This window comes from Heliangelus exortis, chromosome 3, assembly GCF_036169615.1.
Source record: "Heliangelus exortis chromosome 3, bHelExo1.hap1, whole genome shotgun sequence".
NCBI classification, from domain to species: Eukaryota; Metazoa; Chordata; class Aves; order Apodiformes; family Trochilidae; genus Heliangelus; species Heliangelus exortis.
The window spans coordinates 32,932,170-32,951,801 of record NC_092424.1 but is presented as its reverse complement, the minus strand read 5'-3'; the positions used below and the strand labels follow the sequence as shown (position 1 = coordinate 32,951,801).

Here is a 19,632-nt window from a genome sequence, read left to right as displayed (position 1 = left end):
TTTCAACCTTTAGCCACTATATATAATGGACACTACTTATATTATATTGTTATAATAATATATATTATAATAATCTTTACTTAGAAAGGGCAAGCAAAGTCTCCTGCCTCTCATAGATTCCAAGCACAGCTGACTCAGCAAAGTCTGCTACTGAAACACCTTGTGCACAAAGATGAGCAGAAGTGTTTGTGCTGCCAACCAGACAAATCAGTTAAGCATCTCCATCCATGCATTCAAGCCCCTCCATGGCTATTGGTCCTTTTCCTCCCTCTGCTCACATAGCCTGTTGTCATGCTGCCTTAGTGCTGAGAACTGTTGTTCAGATTTGCCACTTGGCACATCCCCCTCCTTTCCCTGTTTCTTTGCAAACATCTCCTGGCCTGAGAGCAGCTACTTGACTCATTTTTGCCAGCCAGCATGACATCTCCTCAGGTGATAAGAAAGCAGGTGGGACCTTTGCAGACCCCAGCAAAGTGAAGCAAGTTTCATAGAATCATAGAATCACAGCATGGTTTGGGTTGGAAGGGACCTTAAAGATCATCTAGTTCCAACCCCCCCCAACACCTTCCACTAGACCAGGTTGTTCAAGGCTCCATCCAACCTGGTCTTGAACACTTCCAGGGATGAGGCAGCCACAACTTCCTTGGACAACCTGTGCCAGTGTCTCACTACCCTTAAATTAAAGAATTTCTTCCTAATGTCTAACCTAAATCTCCCCTCTTCAAGTTTTAAACCATTTTCCCTGTCCTCTTGCTACACTCCCATGTAAAAAGCCCTACCCCAGCTTTCTTGTAGACCCCTTTCAGATATTGCTATAAGGTCACCTCAGAGCCTTCTCTTCTCCAGGCTGAACAACCTCTCTTCAGCTTCTCTTCACAGGGGAGGTGCTGCAGCCCTCTGATCTTTTTAGTGGCTCTCCTCTATCGTTCCAAGAGCAATATGTCCTTCTTATGTTGGGGACTTCAGAACTGTACACAGTACTCCAAGTAGGGTCTCAAAAGAGTAGAGGGGGAGAATCACCTTCCTTGACTGGCTGTCTGTGCTTCTTTTATTGCAGCCCAGGACCTGCTTGGCTTTTTGGACTGCAGCTGCACATTGATGGCTTACATTAAGCTTTTGGTCCACCAAGTTTGCTTTATCTCATTATACAGGCAGTCCCAAAGACAATTATGCTTCCAGCACACCACAATACTCCCCTGAACAACTCTTATCTATTCCTAGTACCAATGCACATGCATGCACAGATGCAGGCATGGTGGCAGGCTGTCCCAGGAATCCCCTCAACACACATCATGTCTCATAGTCGAGGACAGCAGTCTTGCCTCTCCTGCCTTTCTGGGATGTGACAGCCCACTGTGTCCTTCAACACCAGACTGGATTGTCTTGCATCCCTCAACCACATGTCTTCTCCCTCCTAACATCACAGGCCCCCCCCAAGCATGACCTCCCAGATTTGCTCCAGCTATAGGAGATACCCTTCCAGACTCCCAGCAGGGTAGAGAAAGAAGAAGAGGATGAGAGGACTCAGAGGAGTTGTTGATCCTTTTGCAGGGCTCCATTACTGTTGGTCCATCTGCCTGCCAGGAATTCCTTCCTGAGGGTCACAGAAAAAGAATAGGAACTTCTGTAACCAGGGTGTGCTCAGCACCCCAGTGATGGAAGTACCCAGGGGTCACACTCACCACTGAGCAACTGAAGGGGAGAACCTTGAAAAGCAGAGCCAGGGAGGAGATCCAGAGCAGCACCCATGTAGCAGGGGCACTCCTGAATTGCTGTACTGACTCCTGAAAGAGGGATCAAGACATCACCTCCTGCAGTGTGCATGCTCCTAACAGGAGGTTTATGAGCATGCCTGGGCCAGGCAGTGCCCTATGACCATCTCTGGCAGCAAAATGTGGCTCTGAGGATCAATTCTTGTTAACAAATTCTTCTTATCCATTTGATTGGAAGAGCCCAGGACTGAAGCTCCTCTAAAAATACCTTCAGTGATGGCATGAAGGAGGCTATGTGACACCCAGCCAAGATCACATCACTTTCCACTAGGAAGGGGGGCAGATCCAGAAACCCAAATGTGTGGACACACAGGGACATTCAGACCTTGTAGGAATAATCCTTAGAAACCTTTCAGTGACCACACCTGGAAGCTCCTGCAGAGGCTCTCAGCCATTTTTCACTCCCATCACACCTGATGGCGCAGCCCATTCTCATCCATGCTACTGATGCACTGTCCACCTCCTATCTGTGCCAGGGCCACCTGGGAAACAGGGCTGTGCTGGGGCAGGGAGGCTGATGGCACAGCCACAAGGAAAGACAACTCATGCCAGTCCCAGACCTCTGTGGATGCAGCTGGACCCTCAGCCTGGGCTTATCAAACAGCAGAGGGTATAGCTGTTATTCTCTGTGCTGGAAATATTTCACTGGCTTTCTGAAACCTGTGGGACCTGCCTGGTGGCTCCCCAACATGTGAGAGCTTTGTCATGTGTCACTCAGGACCCGGAATCTACTGCACCACAAAGAGTGATGATGCTTTTGTGTCATCAGCATCCTACCTGCTACTTCTGGTTAGGTCATGGCAGGAAATCATCTTAGAAGACAGGTAGGTTTCTCAGAAGGGCTTTTAATAAGAAAAACTCCCCACATTCCTGTGAAAGTTTTCACTGGACAGTCACTTCCAGACAAAAAGCCTGCCCGATTTTTTCATTTGCCATTCTCCATCTTTCCTGCTTTCATCTGCCAGATGGAAGATCTCTGCCCTAGAATTTCCTTCCTGACATGGGTATAACTGGGCCATGAAATACTCTCCTTTAAATTTTCTCTTGAGTAAACACATTTATTGTGTTTACTTGGCCTCCCATGATATGGCAGATTTGCTAACCCTGTTAATATAGTCCTATAGCCCTCTTTCAATTAAATTTTTGGCATATACTTCTAAGACCTGGATGAAGCATCTGGTAAAGGCTTTACAACAAAGTCCTGCCATCTGAGCATTCTAAAATGAACAGTCCCCCAACAAGTTAATAGGAGTGCCGCTATGGCTTATATTTCTGGAAAGAATCTGTTTGGGTTTATTCTGTTTTCTAGTTTCTAAACATGCAAGGCATATTTAGGTTGTAGTTGGACCCACACTTCAAACTCACATGAATTTACAGTGCAACCAGAAGAAGTGGTCACAGTCTTTGGCCTCTCCTTCCCCCACTTCTGTTCTGTGACCACATACTGAATCAGACTGATGAGCTGAATGAGATGAAAACTAAATCAGAGCACTTGGTGCCATGCTGGATCAGCATTTTCAGCCACTTCATCAAAGAGCTGCCCCAGTGTAAAGGGGTGGACCAGTGTAATGAAGCAGGCAGAACTTGGAGGGACCACTGCTTTTGGTGGCAGCATCAGCTCAGTCCCTCAAACCACAAACTAAACTTGGAGTTCCCAATGCTTCTATGCAAAGACAAGGAAACATTTTTAGACTAGAAGCCGTGCTTCTTACTCTACCAGGGTGAACAACATCAATGGAAAACAGCAAACACTTTGAAATACGTGAAATACATTCTTAGCGTTGTCAACACTGAGACTGTCATATAAAGAGGTGATTCCTGTCAGCTATTGCTAGCCTGTTCAGATGGCCAAGGAATACCCTGTTCTCCTGGCCACTCTGTCACAGCTCTCATGCTCCTTCCCAGAACAGTTCCTGTAGATGTGAACAGCTTCAGGATTCCTTGGACTCAATGGCCATCAATGTGACTGTATCTATGTTCAAATGAATCAGGGTTATTACTGACTGAATTTCTCTATGAGCGTTAGTGCCTACAAATAATAATTATTTGCAGCTAGTTGCAGCTGCAGGAATGCAGGTACAGAGCAGCTGTATTTTTGTCTGCCCCTGCAAAGCCTCTTTTAGGCATGACCATGGTGTGAAGCCCAAAGCATTTGGGTCTGGAGTGTTTTGCCCAGTGAGGTGTGGCGAAAATTTGGTGACTACTTCAAGAACTCATCAAGCTCAGACAGGTCTCAGTCCTCCTGAAAGCTCTCACTTTCAAACCTTTTTTATTAGTCTGGTGGTTAAAAAGTTGGTTGATTTAGTCCTAGCTGAGCACTAAGCTTTTGCTCTGATAATATTACTTGAAGAGCGCAGCTCTTGCTTTTACGTTCATGTTGCTGGTTCTCACACAATGAGTGGAAGAGCTGAGCACCAAGAAGAAAGACCTAAACATGACCTCTGCAACTCAACTATTCCACTGGACTCTCAGGCAGAAATGCACAAGATACCCACAGAGTGCCAGCATCCTCTCAAAGCAGCAGATTTTGAATATACTACAGGATCATAATTTCCTGCCCTGCCACATAGGGGAACTTTCAGCCACGGTGCCAATATTAACAAACACCAAAAGCGTGACAATAAAGCACAAGGAATTTAGGTGCAAGGAGCACCCTAGATAAAGGCATCCAGTGACTATTCACATCTTCAGGACAGAGCTGTGTTTGGTGGACTACAGGTCTGTGGCACCAACCACACTCAGGTCAAGAGGAACCAACCATATTGGGAGATGTGGTCTCCACAGGTAACAGTTTGGTATGTGAGACAGAAGTGGCTTTAGTGTGCTCCCTTCTACATCAATTAGCAAGTGCTCTTGATTTCCCAGCAAGCTGCAAATACAACCCTACTTCCATCTAAACACCTACCACGCAGGCATCTGCTGAAAAAGCAGCAGTGTTGCCAAGCAGCAGTGCCAAACAGCCTCCTCTGAAGCAGGTAGAAGCATCCAGAAAGTCCTGCCTGCCTCCCATTCAAACCTGCAGAGCCATCTGGAAAGGAAAGAAGAGCTCCCTACACCCTGCCCCTGCACTTATCTCAGCACACAAGGATGCACCCATCCCTCTTGGCTAAGCAGGTGACAATCCCTTGCTAACACATGTGGCAGGAGGCAAGCCAGCACTCAGGTAGATGGTGGCAGCCAAGGCTGGTGCTTTCCCAGCAAAGAGAGAGGAGGGAGCTGCCTGCAGGATGGGAGCCTTCCTCTCCAGCAGGCCTTGCTCTCATCACCTCTGCTCCTCTTTCCAAAGCCAGGGCCAGTGTTGGTGGCTGGTATTGCTGACAGAGAGAGGGGAACACCTGGGGAGGGAGGATGGTCAGGCACTGGGCAGGCTGCCTGGGTCACTGCTTGGTGCTGTGCGTTAGCAAGCGTGAGCTGTGGGCTGGATGTCTTCCTTGAAGAAGGCTCCGTGGCTCAGAGGCTCTCAGGCCCGTGGGAGCTGATCGCGACGGTGTGGGGTGAGAGTGAGTGAAGCGTTGAAGTACAGCTACTGCTATGCACTCGTGGGTCCAGCATAGAAGGCTGTGCTGCAGCATCTCAAGTGTATACTATATGCAGAAGTTACCCATTCTGTTGGGCTGGCAGAAGAAGATCATTATCTGGCAGCTGCCTTACTTTCCAGGGACACCTGCTTTCCTTTGGTTGCTGGACTCTGAGTCTGGGATTTTCCTTTTTGTCGTTTTTTGGCCACACCAGGAGAGGGCAGGGAATCTCCTTTTGGCCCCAGGGCCTGAGCTGTGGGCTGAAGTCGGGGGGAAGGAGGAACTCGCTGGAGAGCAGTCCCTGACTTATGCTGTCGGCAGGGAGAAGGACTTTCCTTCCGAGGTGGCAGCTGACTTCTGGGGGAAGCACTGGGGTTTCTTGAAGGAAGGACAGGGCTGCGAGGGGATGTGCAGCTGGACCTCTGTGAGCTGCTCCGTAGGGGAAGAGAATTGGAGCTGGGTGAAGGAGGAATCCGACTTTGTGTCTGTGTTGTTCGGCACTCCTGTGGGACACTTCCGACTGTTCTCTGTGCCTGAATCCTACAGGGGAAGACGAGAGAAGAGGAGAGGAGAGGAGAGGAGAGGAGAGGAGAGGAGAGCAGAGCAGAGCAGAGCAGAGCAGAGCAGAGCAGAGCAGAGCAGAGCAGAGGAGAGGAGAGAGCAGAGCAGAGCAGAGCAGAGCAGAGCAGAGGAGAGCAGAGCAGAGGAGAGCAGAGCAGAGGAGAGCAGAGCAGAGCGGAGCGGAGCAGAGGGGAGAGGAGAGGAGAGCAGAGGGGAGAGGAGAGGAGAGCAGAGGAGAGAAGATGAAGAGGAATTTCTGCAAGAAGCTCCAGGCTCCTGGCAGGTTTGGCATGAATGTTGCTGGACACAAGGAGTGTCCAGCACCAGAGTGACAGGGGTGCATAAGATGGAGCATTGGTTTGAACATTATCCTATAACTCTTGATGCTGTTAACTAGCAAGTGTTTTCCCTGATCCTTCAGCACCCTCTGGGCCAATGCACAGGCATGGTTTGGCTGATAGCACATACATGGGAAAGCATGCAGCACGGATGCAGCAACCTCTTTCAAGGAAGGAGATACAATCTGGGAAGGTGGGCATGAGCTGGGTTGCACAAGTTAGTCTCTGACAGTAACAGTGGTGTGCTGGAAGATAAATGAACCCACAGGCATCCCCACCTTTCACCCCCACCTCTGAAAGATCAGAATTTACCCTGTGGCAAAGCCACACCAGCAGCACTGCTTCCAGGCTGCACCTCCAGCCCCAAGGCCAGGTAGAAAAGCCAAATGCTGGTTAATTCAGAAGGTCCACCTCCATTTACATCTCTGTGCTAATTTAATGGATTGCCAAGTATCCCTCCAAAAAAATTCAAGGCACAGCGATGTGTAGGAAATTCGGACCACTTGGAGGTGGCCCATGCTGTTCCAGGTCACTGCCAATGCTCATGCATGTGCACCTCTCTCTCTCCAGCTCTTTGCATGTTGGCCATCTTCTGAGGCAATCAAAACTGGCAACCTCAGAGCCCTTGCAGCTCTAATCACAATAGGCAGGCCAAGTCTCCGGGCAGAGAGAGTCATGGCTGTGCCAAGCATGCTGCAAAACGGGGAGCTCAGCACTGGGAGAACTCGCTATTAGTAGGATCAGGCCAAATGAAAGAGCTCATGGAAGGGAAGAAGGCCTCAGAGCCAGAGCAAGTGTAGAGATGCTTGGCTCTTTGGCCAGACTGAGCCAAAGAAGACAGAGAGGTAGGAATTTCACACACCAGTGAGCTGAAATGACTGTAGGAAACAGGGATGGACCATGCATTCAACCCAAGTGAAGGGTTAAACAGAGAGAGGTGAGCAAAGCCCCTGGTTGTGCCTCCTTAACACTTGGTCTTACCTGTAGGGAACAGCTGCATCCTGTGGGGAGCTACATAACACTGCCATTGTGACAGCCACGGAGATCTCAGGCTTTGCTGCCTCTAGTGGTGTTTTCACTGGTGTGATGGGCCGAGGGATTCTGCTCTTTGTGCTTATGGGTCTCTCTTCTTTCCCCAGGAAGGCAGCCTTCTCCTTCCCTGCCTTCCTTGGGATGGAGTCATCAGAATCATGGGTGTCCTCCTCAGAACCAGTGCCCGACAGGGTTTCTGAAGCCCGTGGCCTCTCCTCACTGGAGGATGCTGAAGAAGAGGCCCCTGAGGCCAGCCGAAGGAGACGGTTTTGCCTCTTCTCCATCACCAGGCGAGCCAAGTCAGGTTGCTTTGCCCTCTTATAAATCCTGTCTTTGCCCGAGAGTGAAGTTGAAAGGTCTGACCCGGTGTCCTCCTCAGAGAACAAAATGGGTATCCGACTTCTATACCTGGAGCCCAGTGGTCTCCTGGGTCCCTGCTGTGGTGTGTCAGGGAGGGTCTCTGCTTGCTTAAGGTGTTCTGCTACTGATGCTGACTTTGCAAGGTCAGGCCCACTTGCACCCATCTTGCCAGGCTCTTCCAAATCCAGTGAGACAGCCACTTTCTCGGAGAGCTCCGGCTTGTCCTCAGGAGGCTTCGCTACACCATTGGGAAGGGCGAGCTGCTCCCCGGCTGTCTCTGAGGTGGTTTCAATGTGATTAGCTGAAAGTGCACAGCTCTCTGTCTCTGCCCCTTCTAGCCCTGAATGGATGCTTCCATTCTCTACCAGCACAAGGTTGTCCTCAAGTTCTTCTTCGACAATGACCTCCTCAAACTGGCCTGGAGGGCAGTATTCCTCATGTCTCATCAGCTGGCCACTGGAAGACATGACATTTAAGTGGGTCTTTTCAGCAATATGAACAAATGTGCGCTCAACTTTGGTAAAGGGGGAGGATGCTGTAGCCACTGCCATGGGAGGCTTTGGTTCAGATTTAAGGACTGAGGACAGGGTTCCTGGCTCAGATACATCCAGCTGGCTACCCATAGGCTGTGGCCGCTCGCTCTGAGGTGTCAGTGCAGCAAGAGTGCCCAGATCAACTTCTGGAGCCAAGTCTGTGATCACTGGAGACTTTTTCAGATCACCTGGTGAAAACAATACTAGTGTCTTTGAGCCTTCCTCTAGCTCCAGGTCCCCATCAGCAGTGGATGCTCGACCCTTGGATCCCTTCTGGTCATCAGCCAGGAGAGTGGATGGTGCACACTCCTGGCTGCGCTCTGTGCTTTTTTGACTCAGGTCACTGCTGGAATCACTGTTCATGTCAATCTCATTCCCCTCCTCCTCTGCGTCCTCCTCCTCATCTTCCTCCTCCTCATCTTCTTCCTCATCATCTTCTTCCTCCTCCTCTTTTCCATTAATTTCCAGGTAAGGTTCCAGAGGTTTGCAAGGAGCAGTCAAGATAACATTTGAGAAATCAACTTTCTTTATCCGCTGGGATATCTTAGGCTTTTCCCAGTAGTCTGACACATCTCTTCTGAAGTCTTGATAAGGCAAACTTAAAGGCACCGCCTTGGGCAGACCATTTATTTCAAATGACTTCAGCATATACGCCTGCAAGAGGACAGATGTGACAAAAGAAAAGGGTTAGTGTTCAGACATAGCACTGACACAGAAGACATAAGGGTCAAGTGGGCAGCATCAGCAGAAATCATCTGGTCGACCGTGCTTCCAAAATGCGTGCCTGAACAGTGAGCACTATCATTCAGTTTGAGCAAACCTTAGAAAGGAGAGATTCAAAGATACTTATTAATGAAGGGGAAAAAAAAAAAAAAAAAAATTTCAAAGGAGTTCCTTTGTTAACAGTCCTTAGTTCTGGACTTAAAAAGAGCTCTCTGCATGCAGTTCCTCTGGGTTTTTTCATGTTTCCCAATCTTCTTTGGTATTTATGTATTTGGTTCAGTATTTATATATTTACATATTTACTCCTTCCTTACTGGAACCATCCAGCAACTTTCTTTTATGCCCAGGCCACAGTGAACTCAAGGGGCCACTCTGGGCCAGCCTGTGGCAGAGACCCTGCCCACAAAGTAACAGGAGTAGGCTGTGAAATCATTGCAAATAGTAATAGCAGAAAAACAGCAGCTCACACACACACTTGACCAAACTAGAGAAAAAGAGCAAACCAAATAGGAAACATGGTCATCGAAATGTGGCCTAATTAGCAATTGCTTGTAAATGAAAACCACAGCAGCACCACTCTGCAAAATGGATTTTAAAAAACCATTTAGGTCACCCTTCTATTAAGAGGGCTGGAAAACAAAAGACTCTCCATGAACTCAGCCCATCAATAATGCATCATGTGTTACCCTTGAAAAGTCCTAATCATGAACAGAAAGGGTACAGGCCTCTGTGTTTTTCGAGCAGCATTTGACAGTGTCATGGAATATTTAGGCTACACAAGTAAACAAACGCCCATTTAAATGTGTGGGCTACAGAGCTGCCAACAGCTAGCACATTCACCTGGCTATGGGAACAGATCTTTTTGTCTCTGGGGGTAGAAAAAAAGCCTTTTCAAGTCCCATACTACAACTTCAGATTGTGCTGAAAATCTGCATGTTATTCTGTGCAGAGCAACTGCCCTATGAGAATGTCTGAAAAATGTAAGATCTTTATGCTCATGTATAGCAGGGACATTTCAAATAGACTGGTGGGCAGCATCAAGCTATTATGCATGGTGATAAGTTGTTATCTACTTAGTATTTCCTTTTATGTTACACTTATATTTATTTTTATTTATAATTTATATAACAAATTAAAACACAAGCTGGTTTTTGCAATGCCTCTAGAGTCCAAAGCTGCTTCTTTTCTTTCATTAAAGCTGAAGGCTGGCTCTTAAGATGGCCCTGATGAGGGATTTAACTGATCCACTCTACCTTTTGCATCACAATGAGAGGTGTGGAACTCAGACTAGTAGGAGGGAATGACCACCCTTTGCAAAGAAAGTTACCCACTTGGCTTTTTCTCTCAGGCATTTCTTGGAAATCAGTCTACAAAGCAGCTAAGACTGGATTTGCTTTACCAAGACATACACTCACAGTCCTATCCTTGGAGTCTTAACTAAAGAAATGGCTTCCCCAGAAGGACTGGGACCTGAAACAGAAGCCCAACAGTTCGCCTGCTACTCTACTTCACCCCATTTTCTAGATTCTGTGGTTATTGGTACAATCAAAGGACTGCTGGTTTCTCTTTGTTTATGTAAACCTTTAAAACTTCTCTCAGCTCTTAGGAGCTTGTGTCATTTCATCTGCTTTCTGGTCAAGGAGAACTGAATCCAGTCCTGCAGTGAATATCCTATATAGGCCAGAAGTATGATTTCTGTGCCCTGCAGTCTGTCCCACCAGCAGCCCTGTACTCAGCAACCCCTCTTTCCTCCAACAGATCTTTTCCCTTGCAAGACATCAGAGGTTTTACTCTGATGAGAAAGCACTAAGCAATAACGTATGACACGGAGCTGGACAGCATGATGTTGCTGTAATAAAAAGAAAAATTTAGCAAACGGACTGCCTCTCTCTCCATCATTCTGTTTTTTTAATGTATTTTCTATTTCCCTGCATGGACACTACATCCTAAGCACAACAGTGATTGCTTGGCTTCTATCTGCCTTTGGGAGACCTTTGGGAGACTTGGTCTGCTTAGCCTGTTACATGTAGTACCTCAAAGTTGTCAGAATGCAGTACCTAAAAGCAGTCAGAGACTGTGGTCTTTTTCCTACTGTAAGTGCACCTTGGAGAAAACCCAAAGAGCATAAATATGCCAAAAATATGGAGGACAAACCCAACTAAAAGAAACTTAATTGAAATATCTCTTGGGTCGAATATTATTTGAACACATTTTCTTAACTTCATCACGATCATCACCTGAAGCTGTTAACAAGGAAGACTGTCCAGGGCATCAAAGTCTGAGACTGTCTTCACTGTTGAGTTAAGGTGATCAGCATCTAGCTGCAAGTGGACACCCTGCTCTTTCCAGTTTGAACCTCTCACTGGAGAAGCTTGTATCTTCTCTTGACAGTCATCATGTGTCTTTTGTATTACAGCACTCACAGCTGCTCTAGGAATATGCCCACAAAGGTTGGAGAACTGTATCAATGGGGAAGAACTGTGGGAAGATACAAGCAGATAAAGAGTGGAGAGGCTTAACCTCTATCTTAAAACTGTAGAATAACAAGTGTAAGGAATCTTCTCTGTTCCAGTCACCTCAGGACCAACTGAAAGCTGGATTCTCTGAGCCCTGTCCATCTGAGTTTTGAGAATCTCCAAGGACTGAGATACCACAATCTCTTTGGGACACTATCCTAGTGTTTAAGGCTCTCTGTGGTAAAGCTTTTCTTTATCATAGAATCATAGAATCATAGAATCATAGAATTGGCTGGGTTGGAAGGGACCTCAGAGATCATCAAGTCCAACCCTTGATCCACTACCGCTGCAGTTACCAGACCATGGCACTGAGTGCCACATTCAGTCTCTTTTTAAATATCTCCAGAGATGGAGAATCCACCACTTCCCGGGGCAGCCCATTCCAATGCTTGATCACCCTTTTAGTAAAGAAATTCGTCCTATCTCTCATTCCTACATATAATTTTCCTTCCGTGAGGCTTATGTCCATCACATCTCATCCCTTCACCATGCACCTCCGAGAAGAGTCTGGCATCACCCTTTCATCAGGTATTTCAAGGAAATAGAATTCCACCCCAATCCTTCTCTTTTTAAGGTGGAACAAACCCAGCTCTCAGCCTCTCATGTCAATTTAGTTAGCAACTACTTTGGGTAAAAATATATATTTGGAAGGCAATAAATATCCCTGCCTTTCCCAGAGGCCAGAGTTAGAATATAAAGAGGGAGGAGAGTCAGGAGAGAAGACGACCTACCTGTTCATATATGACAGAGACAGAAACCAGCCCCTTCATGTCCATCTCTGCCCCTGTCATGAACAGGTAAGTAGAGTCTGAGGGTTTGTCTTTACTGTAAACTGGTGGGATTTCCAATTAGTTAGATCATTTGCACTGGGACAGCCTCAGATGAGATCTAAGGATCACCACATATGGACAGCAGCAAAGTTCCTGCATCCTAGTGATGCTGCAAATACTGCAAAAATCAGCAAAGATGCAGTATCCACTTTGCTACAGCAATTTTACAGCCATACATTAGAAGGCCCCAAGTCCCCTGGTAACCAGGATTGTAGTCAGACATGTTCTTCTCAGACAGGCCAAGGAGCAGAGTCACATTGGTGGGTTCAAGTTACACACATGTTGGCCCAGGTCCCTACAGCAATGATGAGTGATGACAGTATCTGCTCTCCCTGTATGGCTTTCTGATGATCTCACAACATATGAGGGCATGAAGAAGAGATCTTATAGCTTGCCTCTACCTATGTCCACATGCAGAGCAGTCCCAGTGTATGCCAGAAAAGCCTTCTCTTCCAAGCAGCAGCACTAACACAGGGGAAAGGGAACAGTTTCTCGAGTGAGTCTAATCAATTTGGGATATTTTTTTTTTTCTCTCCCATCTCTTAGTTTTAAACATTTTGAATACAACAATTTCTGGAAAAATCCCCAACAACAACAGAAGAACAAAATCAAAACAAAAAACTACCCCACCAAAAGAATCACCAGGTACAGGAAAAATGAATCACAATTACCAGTGTAACATAAACCCAGAAATGCTGCATCTCTACTACCTACTGTTCTGCTTCAGACCATGTTGTCAGCCATGTCCCAGGCTGTGATCATCACTATGGCCTTGGTGCATCCTTCTGCAGTGTCTGACAGAATCACACATCTGCCACATGCAAACCACCTTACAGAGGCAAATCAAAACACACTTTGAGGAGTTCACCATGGAGTAGATCAGCTTTGGACCCTGCTGATTCAGAAGAATCCTGACACTCCATTCAATTCCCAGGCTAAAAAAGGGTCTCGCATATTGTACAGCCCTGTAAGTCAGAGACCGTGGCCTAATCCTAGCTCTGCCCCTCAGCCCATCACCTGCCTGCAAGAGCTGCTCTCTGCCTTTGAGGACTTGGGGTCTTATGCTTCTCCTGGAAGGAGGAAAGCTTCCACCACCCTTTTTCACAGGTACCAGTGTGTTTCCATGCTCTTTCTACTGCCTGCAGCCTCACTCTCCAGCCACTTTCAGGAAAACACTGAATTAGTAACTATGCACTTCATACCAAAGCAAACACCATCTTTTTCTGTGTTTTCTCTTCCAGCGTGTTCCCACACGGTCCAACAGCAATTGTGATTGAGTCACATGCCACTCTAGAGTGCAGATTACTTTCATTTAGGAGTCATGATGAAAGGTGATCCACTGAACAGCCCAGACAGGAGTACATGACTTTCAGGACAGCCACAATTTTACATCCATCTCCCTGGGGCTTGCAGGGTGAAGGGGCTTGAAGTTTACCAGGTGTTCATAAACACTTTGTCAAACGTCTCATGGGAGACATCCATCCACCCACTCTATGCACACTGTGCAGCCAGCAAGCAGAAGATTCTCAGTGTAAGAAACCAAGATACATGTGATAAACTGTTTCTGGTGTGTTTGCAGGTATTGAATTGTACAAGCTTAAGTTTAGCCATTTTGGATGCTGGTAACCATCAAAGTTGAGGCCAGATGTGACCTGCTGCTGTGATATGACTTGGTTCAAGTCAGTGAAATTGGTACACAAATTTAAGTAAATGGAACTCAGTGTAGCCTTCCATCAGTACATTAAATACATCTCCAACAGTCACAGAACTTTGTTTCTAGTCTCAGATCTGTCTTAACTGCAAGTTTTCTGGGTTCACATTAGTAAACTCTCAGAGTTTACTACTCATCAGTAAACTCTACCAGAGCTTCTTCATGTCCCTGCCCCCAGTGCTCCCATGTACCCAAGGATATGCAGAAGACACCTTCCCAGAGCTGGAAAGCAAAGGGAGTAGGAAAACAAAGGAAGAAAGCAAATAAAAAACCCAGCCATCACCAAGGTGCTGCCTTTGATTCTTTAATAAGATTTTGGTAGTATACAAGCTTTATTTTCCTTTTTTTTTTTTCCTTTTTCTTTTCCCGATTGTCTGGATTAACATACATGGATTTAAAAAAGGCACAAAATCCATTGCACAGCTTCTGTTTGTTTGTTTTTGATGACACTGCCTGTTCATTGTGGTTTCAAGTGTAGGATTTTACAGTACTCTGCAGCATTTACAGCATGGTCTACGTACAGGTAATCAATGCATGCTTTTATACAGGAGACAGAATTCAACTTCTCTCTCAGTATTTCTATATACACAATAATACAGTGGTTTTCTTCTGAAAAAAGCTTTAAATTGTTCTTGCATGCTTGGTGTGCCAGAAGAATTAGTGCAAGCATATATTACAGTGTTATTGCAGTACAAAAAGGGGTTGACCTTAGGCTCTAAAGGGGTTAGATACAGGAAGAATAAAAAGACTCAAGGAAAACAAGCTTTGGATCCCTTTAGTCAACTATGTCCTTCCAAATGGATCCCTACTCAGTACCACCTTTAAAGCTAGAGCAGGCTGCTTCCCCTTCATCTCCCTGCTGCCCTCCCCCTGAGACAAATATCCAGAGCTTCTTCAAACTTTCTGACCCTAGCAATTAATGAGGACTTCTTGCAACTTGAGGAAACCCATCTGCTGTGCCTCCTAATGGTGAAGACCTGCTTGAAGGGGACTTTCCTGAGATCCACTGCTTCAAGCAAACATAAGTCCCAGCAGATGAAGCTTCTCAAGCAAACCAAGTACAACAGGTTATCTACAGCTTTTGTCTCCTCTCAGTAGAAATGACTACAGAAACCCACATTCATCTCCTACTTGAATAGCAGTTGGTTAAATATGGTTTGGACTCTCTCCTGCTTAGCAGTGACAAAAGTCTAACAGGTGACACAAGGTAATGCAAAGGAAGGATATGCTGGTCCCTGAGATTCTTCATGGGAGCTGGAAAGTCCAAGCAGAAATCAAGTTCCAAATATGATATTAATTGTTCCACTGGGAATGGGAAGAGGCCTTAGTCCTGAGAGATGCAGATGGCACACAGAGAGCAAGAGCCATAGTCCAGTCTTCCCTGTAACAGCTTTGATTCAGATACTATCAGGACCTTAGCATATCCTGGAAGTGACATTATCCTCTGCCAGCATAGACTAAGCTTGTTTGGGACTGGGACATCTGGCAGGATTGTCAACAGTGAGTTGGAAAAAAATAGAATCTGAGTTTCTGAAGCAGCTCTTTCTTCAAACCATCATCAGATGAGGTAAAAGTAGCAGGGGTCTTCGAGCTGCCATGCTTGCTTGCAGGATCTCTGCATTCCAAGAATCAGCACCATAAATGTCAGAGAGACGTTCTTTCCAGCATCTTACCATCAAATGTTCCATTGCCTTTCTCTTCATTGTTGTTTGTTTTTTGTTTTTTTTTTTAACCAAGGTGAATAGGACTATGCAGTCCTATGCTGGGTAAGTGCTCTGCTCCTCCCTATTTGTGCTTTCATATGTTGTTAGGTTTGTGCCAGTTTTCCTAGTATCTTGGATGGAAGCAATAGCTCTGTAAAGGTGGTACGCCTGCCACTTAGCTTTCCACCTCTCCACCCACCAGTGTCTCCAGCAAGAGTCAAAGCAGAGCTCCCTGTCTGAGCAGACACGGGGACCACCTCATTTTTATCACTTGTAAGAGACTTGGGAAATGTCAAGCAAAGTGGAAGGAAATTGTAATCTAAAAATTGTTCTAGTCCCTAATTGTAAAGGCAACTTAATAGCAGCAAGAAAGAGGAGATTCTGAAAGCTAAGTATCTTCTTTAGTCATAAAAATAACCAGAAGTCAGCAGTGCTGAATAAGAACCTGATCTGGCTTTTTTTTTTTTTTTTTTTTTAAAGGAGAACCAAGCTGAGAGGCAAGAATCCCATGGATATGTTGAGAGGAAATTTGCCATGACTGCGTTTCACATTGCCAGATCAATTAATTGCACTCATAATTAAACTGAGAAAGTTGTTGGAATTGTTGAAGGAAGCCCTGGGAATTCTTATGAGGCAAGTGCACTAGATGAGGTAACTGACTTGAAACACTTTGCATATGAAAAAAACCCACCTCCTACCATAAAAGCAATTTTCTTTTCAAGCACTAAAAGACATGCAAGTGAATGTAAAATGGGGATTGCTTCCAGTCCCCAGGTTACATGGTTAGCAGCTTGTTCAGAATGTACATTCATTGTAACATCATTTTTTCAATGGCAGGTGTAATACAAAGGAGATGCAATACATCAAACAATACTTTGAAACATTTTCTAGAAATTAATCTTTGTGCTGTCCCATGGAACTGCAAACGCAAGTCTGTGTGTTAGAGCAGCCCAAACACAAAGCACATGGTATAGAAATGCAACACAAAGGAAGGTAGTACCGCAACAATCAGCGTTAACACATTTTATTTAATGTTTGAACATTACCCAAAATAGGTGTTTGCATAATAATAAATTATGTCCCAAGTGGCAGCACCATTCTGTCTCCAGAACACTCTTGCCACCAGCTGATGGGGAATGGAGGGATATGTATGCTATAAGACACTGAATTAAGAAAACTGGGCTGGGCCAGGTTGCCAAAATCAGATCTCCAATGTGCAGAAGAGGCCAAGTGTGCCATCTGAACCAGACACCACGAGGATACTTTCTGTAACTGCTTGAGACCCAATCTTTGCAATAGCCTTTTGAGCACTTGGATGTGTACAAAGTGGCCCATTACCAGCAAAGAAACACTTCTATAAGGCAGGCCCATGTGTGGCCATTCCCACTCCAGGTGTGGGTCATGAACACAAAAACATACACACAATCAGAAATGGAAGCCTCGGGGAAAAAGCATCCTTACACCACCCTGGGAACAAGAGTCAAATCAGGAGGCAAATCTTGCTTACTTTGGTCAGCCACTCTGGAAACTGTCATCTCCTCCAGCCACCCTGGGGAGGGCTGGCAACTATGGAGGAAGCAGATCAAGAAGAAAAGCATCCCATGTTCTCCAGCTGAGAAATACCTGGGGCAATTTATTCACTATAAACACTAGTAGGGATTTGCAAGTCACCCATGATTTTCAAGGCTTCAAACCTGATCTGCTAGGAAACACAATTTTATTTTCTTCAGCTAGCCTCTTCAAGCCCATCTGTTACTGCCAAGCAAAGCTAGACAAGTATGTGATAGTGATCTCTAAATAGTTCTTTCCCATTTGTCATCAGAGGAAAAAACAGAAAAAATAAAAATAAAATCTTCTTTTTTGAATATACTGGGATAAAAGAGCCCTTTCTTATTCACCACGAAAGTTGCAAAATGGTCTCAGCTCCAGGTAAAGTTCCAAGAGCGGTGCAAAAAAACCTCCACCGAAAACCATTAATAAAATGTGTCATTCATCTGATCCAGTAGTTTATAACAAAAATAAGTTAGATCATTGATGCAGTACTATGTGGCTGTAATATGAATGTGAATGGATACCACAAAGACTCCATATAGCCTAAGGAAGAGATGCTAAACCCACTGGACAAACACAGTGGGTATCTCACCAATCCCTCCAAACGAGCAGTCGAACATCTCTTTATGTTTTCAAGAACACCCTTGTGCCCCTGCCAAGCACTTAAAAGTTCCACATATACACATAATGGAAGATGGAGGTGTGAGAGGGAAGGACATTAGAAAACAGGAAAAGGACTGAACACATCTTTCCATGCTTTCTGATCTTCAGTCTCACAGTGCATCCTATTGTTGCGCTATTTTACAATACTAAATTATCAACAGTTATATTTTCTTGCCTTAATTTATTTACACAGGATCACAGCACCAGATTCAAATAGTGCATTTTTACATGACAGAGCAAGTGAAATTCCTGGTGAGTTGCAGTAAAAGAAATGCCTCAGTGATACTTGTCATATTTGGTATATAGGTCCCACCCACTGTTCTGACTATTTTGAGATCATGAAATAATATTCTGTCTCCTGAATTTCTCTCTGTGCAATCAAACTCTCACATCTGGTTTTCTCCTGACTTGCTCTGAGAAGGCTTTATTTGCTGCTGAGTTCCTCCAGTGGTTCCATGTGTCAAACAGCAGGGAAGTGATCCATAGGGAAAATAAAGCACTTGGGGATGTTTTTGGGTTAAGAGGCCATAGAACAGTCTAAGTATTGTGACTATTGATATTTTTTCTGAATACCCTCTGGAAAAGCTAAATTGAAGTGTTTTCCCAAAGTTTTGCATCTGATTGCAGAAGGCTTCTACTACAAAACAAATTAGAAAGTCTCTTAGAAGAGGTCAAACATTTTGGGGTACCATGGCCAGTGATAAAGATGGTACCAAAGCCTGGCAATGCCACTGAAACAAAAGACAAATGAGGTAGTTAAACACTCCAAAGTGCATCCTTTGGAAGAAACGTTTGAAGCAAAGAGCAATGTTTTGTTTTTCATCTTGAAGTGCTCACAGCTCAGAGCAGTTAGAAAAGAAGCTTTATGCTAACTGGCTCCAGAGTCACATTTAGAAAAGAAACACAGCCCAACTACCCAAGAGTCAAACAACCTCTCTGCCTTGTGAGCAGGCTATGGAAGCTGCCAAGGACACCTTTGCTTACTATCACCCACCAGTTCGAAACTACAGGCCTCTTTCCAGAAGTGCTACACACAAAAAAAATATATCAATGTTCCTTGGCTTTGGTTGGTTTGGGGTTTTGGTTTTTGTTTTTGTTTTTTTGTTGTTGTTGTTGTTGTTTGGTTTTGGTTGGGTTTTTTTTCACCTCCAAAAAGGAAAAAAAGATTGTTGACTGGTTCTTAAAGGCATGCTGCCTTCTCATATAACACCTGGGTTTGACTACTGCAGAAGCAGCTGGGAAGACCTGTCTGCCAAATGGAATTGCAGAAGAAGCACAGAGCTTGTTTAAAACAAGAAGATACTTAGATGGTATAATGCCAGTGGCATAGACTAGACAGGGGAAGATCTGTCATTATCTGTGCAAAATGAAGAACACCAGTCGTCAAGGAAAAAATCCACCACTCTTGGATACCTCCAGGTAAGACTGGTAACAGGAGGAAACACCAGTCTGCCAAAGTTTAGAATTAATGAACGAAGCATCAGCTCTGTAGCACTGAATATTTCTCTGTCCTGGCTGTTGGAAGTACCCTATTTGTTTCTATTTTTATTTGCATTCCCCCTCCCCAGGGTGGAGAATGGGGGAGACAGCCACTTTTGCCAGCCCAGGAAACATCCTGTTGGAGTAGCTTGAACTATTTGCAACTGAGACATCACAGAGACAAGGCACCAATTTAAATGGAACTTAGAGACAAGCTCACCATGATAGAAGTATTTAACCAGCTGTTTGTATGGTTTGAAATCACAGGTGATAGCAAGTGTCTAAAGGGAAAGAGCATTGCAGCTCTCTAAATTTGGCAGCTAACGTACACAATAATTTTGG

General features: G+C 45.2%; 1 protein-coding gene across 2 annotated transcripts in view; it reads right to left on the bottom strand.

Moving 5' to 3' along the window:
* Positions 1 to 2,597: 2,597 nt before the first annotated feature.
* Positions 2,598 to 19,632, bottom strand: part of TTBK1 (tau tubulin kinase 1) — a 110,473-nt gene continuing 93,438 nt past the window's right edge. For both annotated transcript variants that reach the window (XM_071739940.1, XM_071739938.1), the window contains exons 14-15: positions 7,171 to 8,768; positions 2,598 to 5,830 (exon numbers count right to left, since the gene is read on the bottom strand). In XM_071739940.1, the coding sequence (XP_071596041.1) occupies positions 5,404 to 5,830; positions 7,171 to 8,768 (2,025 nt within the window). In that variant the 3' untranslated portion in view covers positions 2,598 to 5,403. The remainder of the gene's footprint in view (positions 5,831 to 7,170; positions 8,769 to 19,632) is intronic.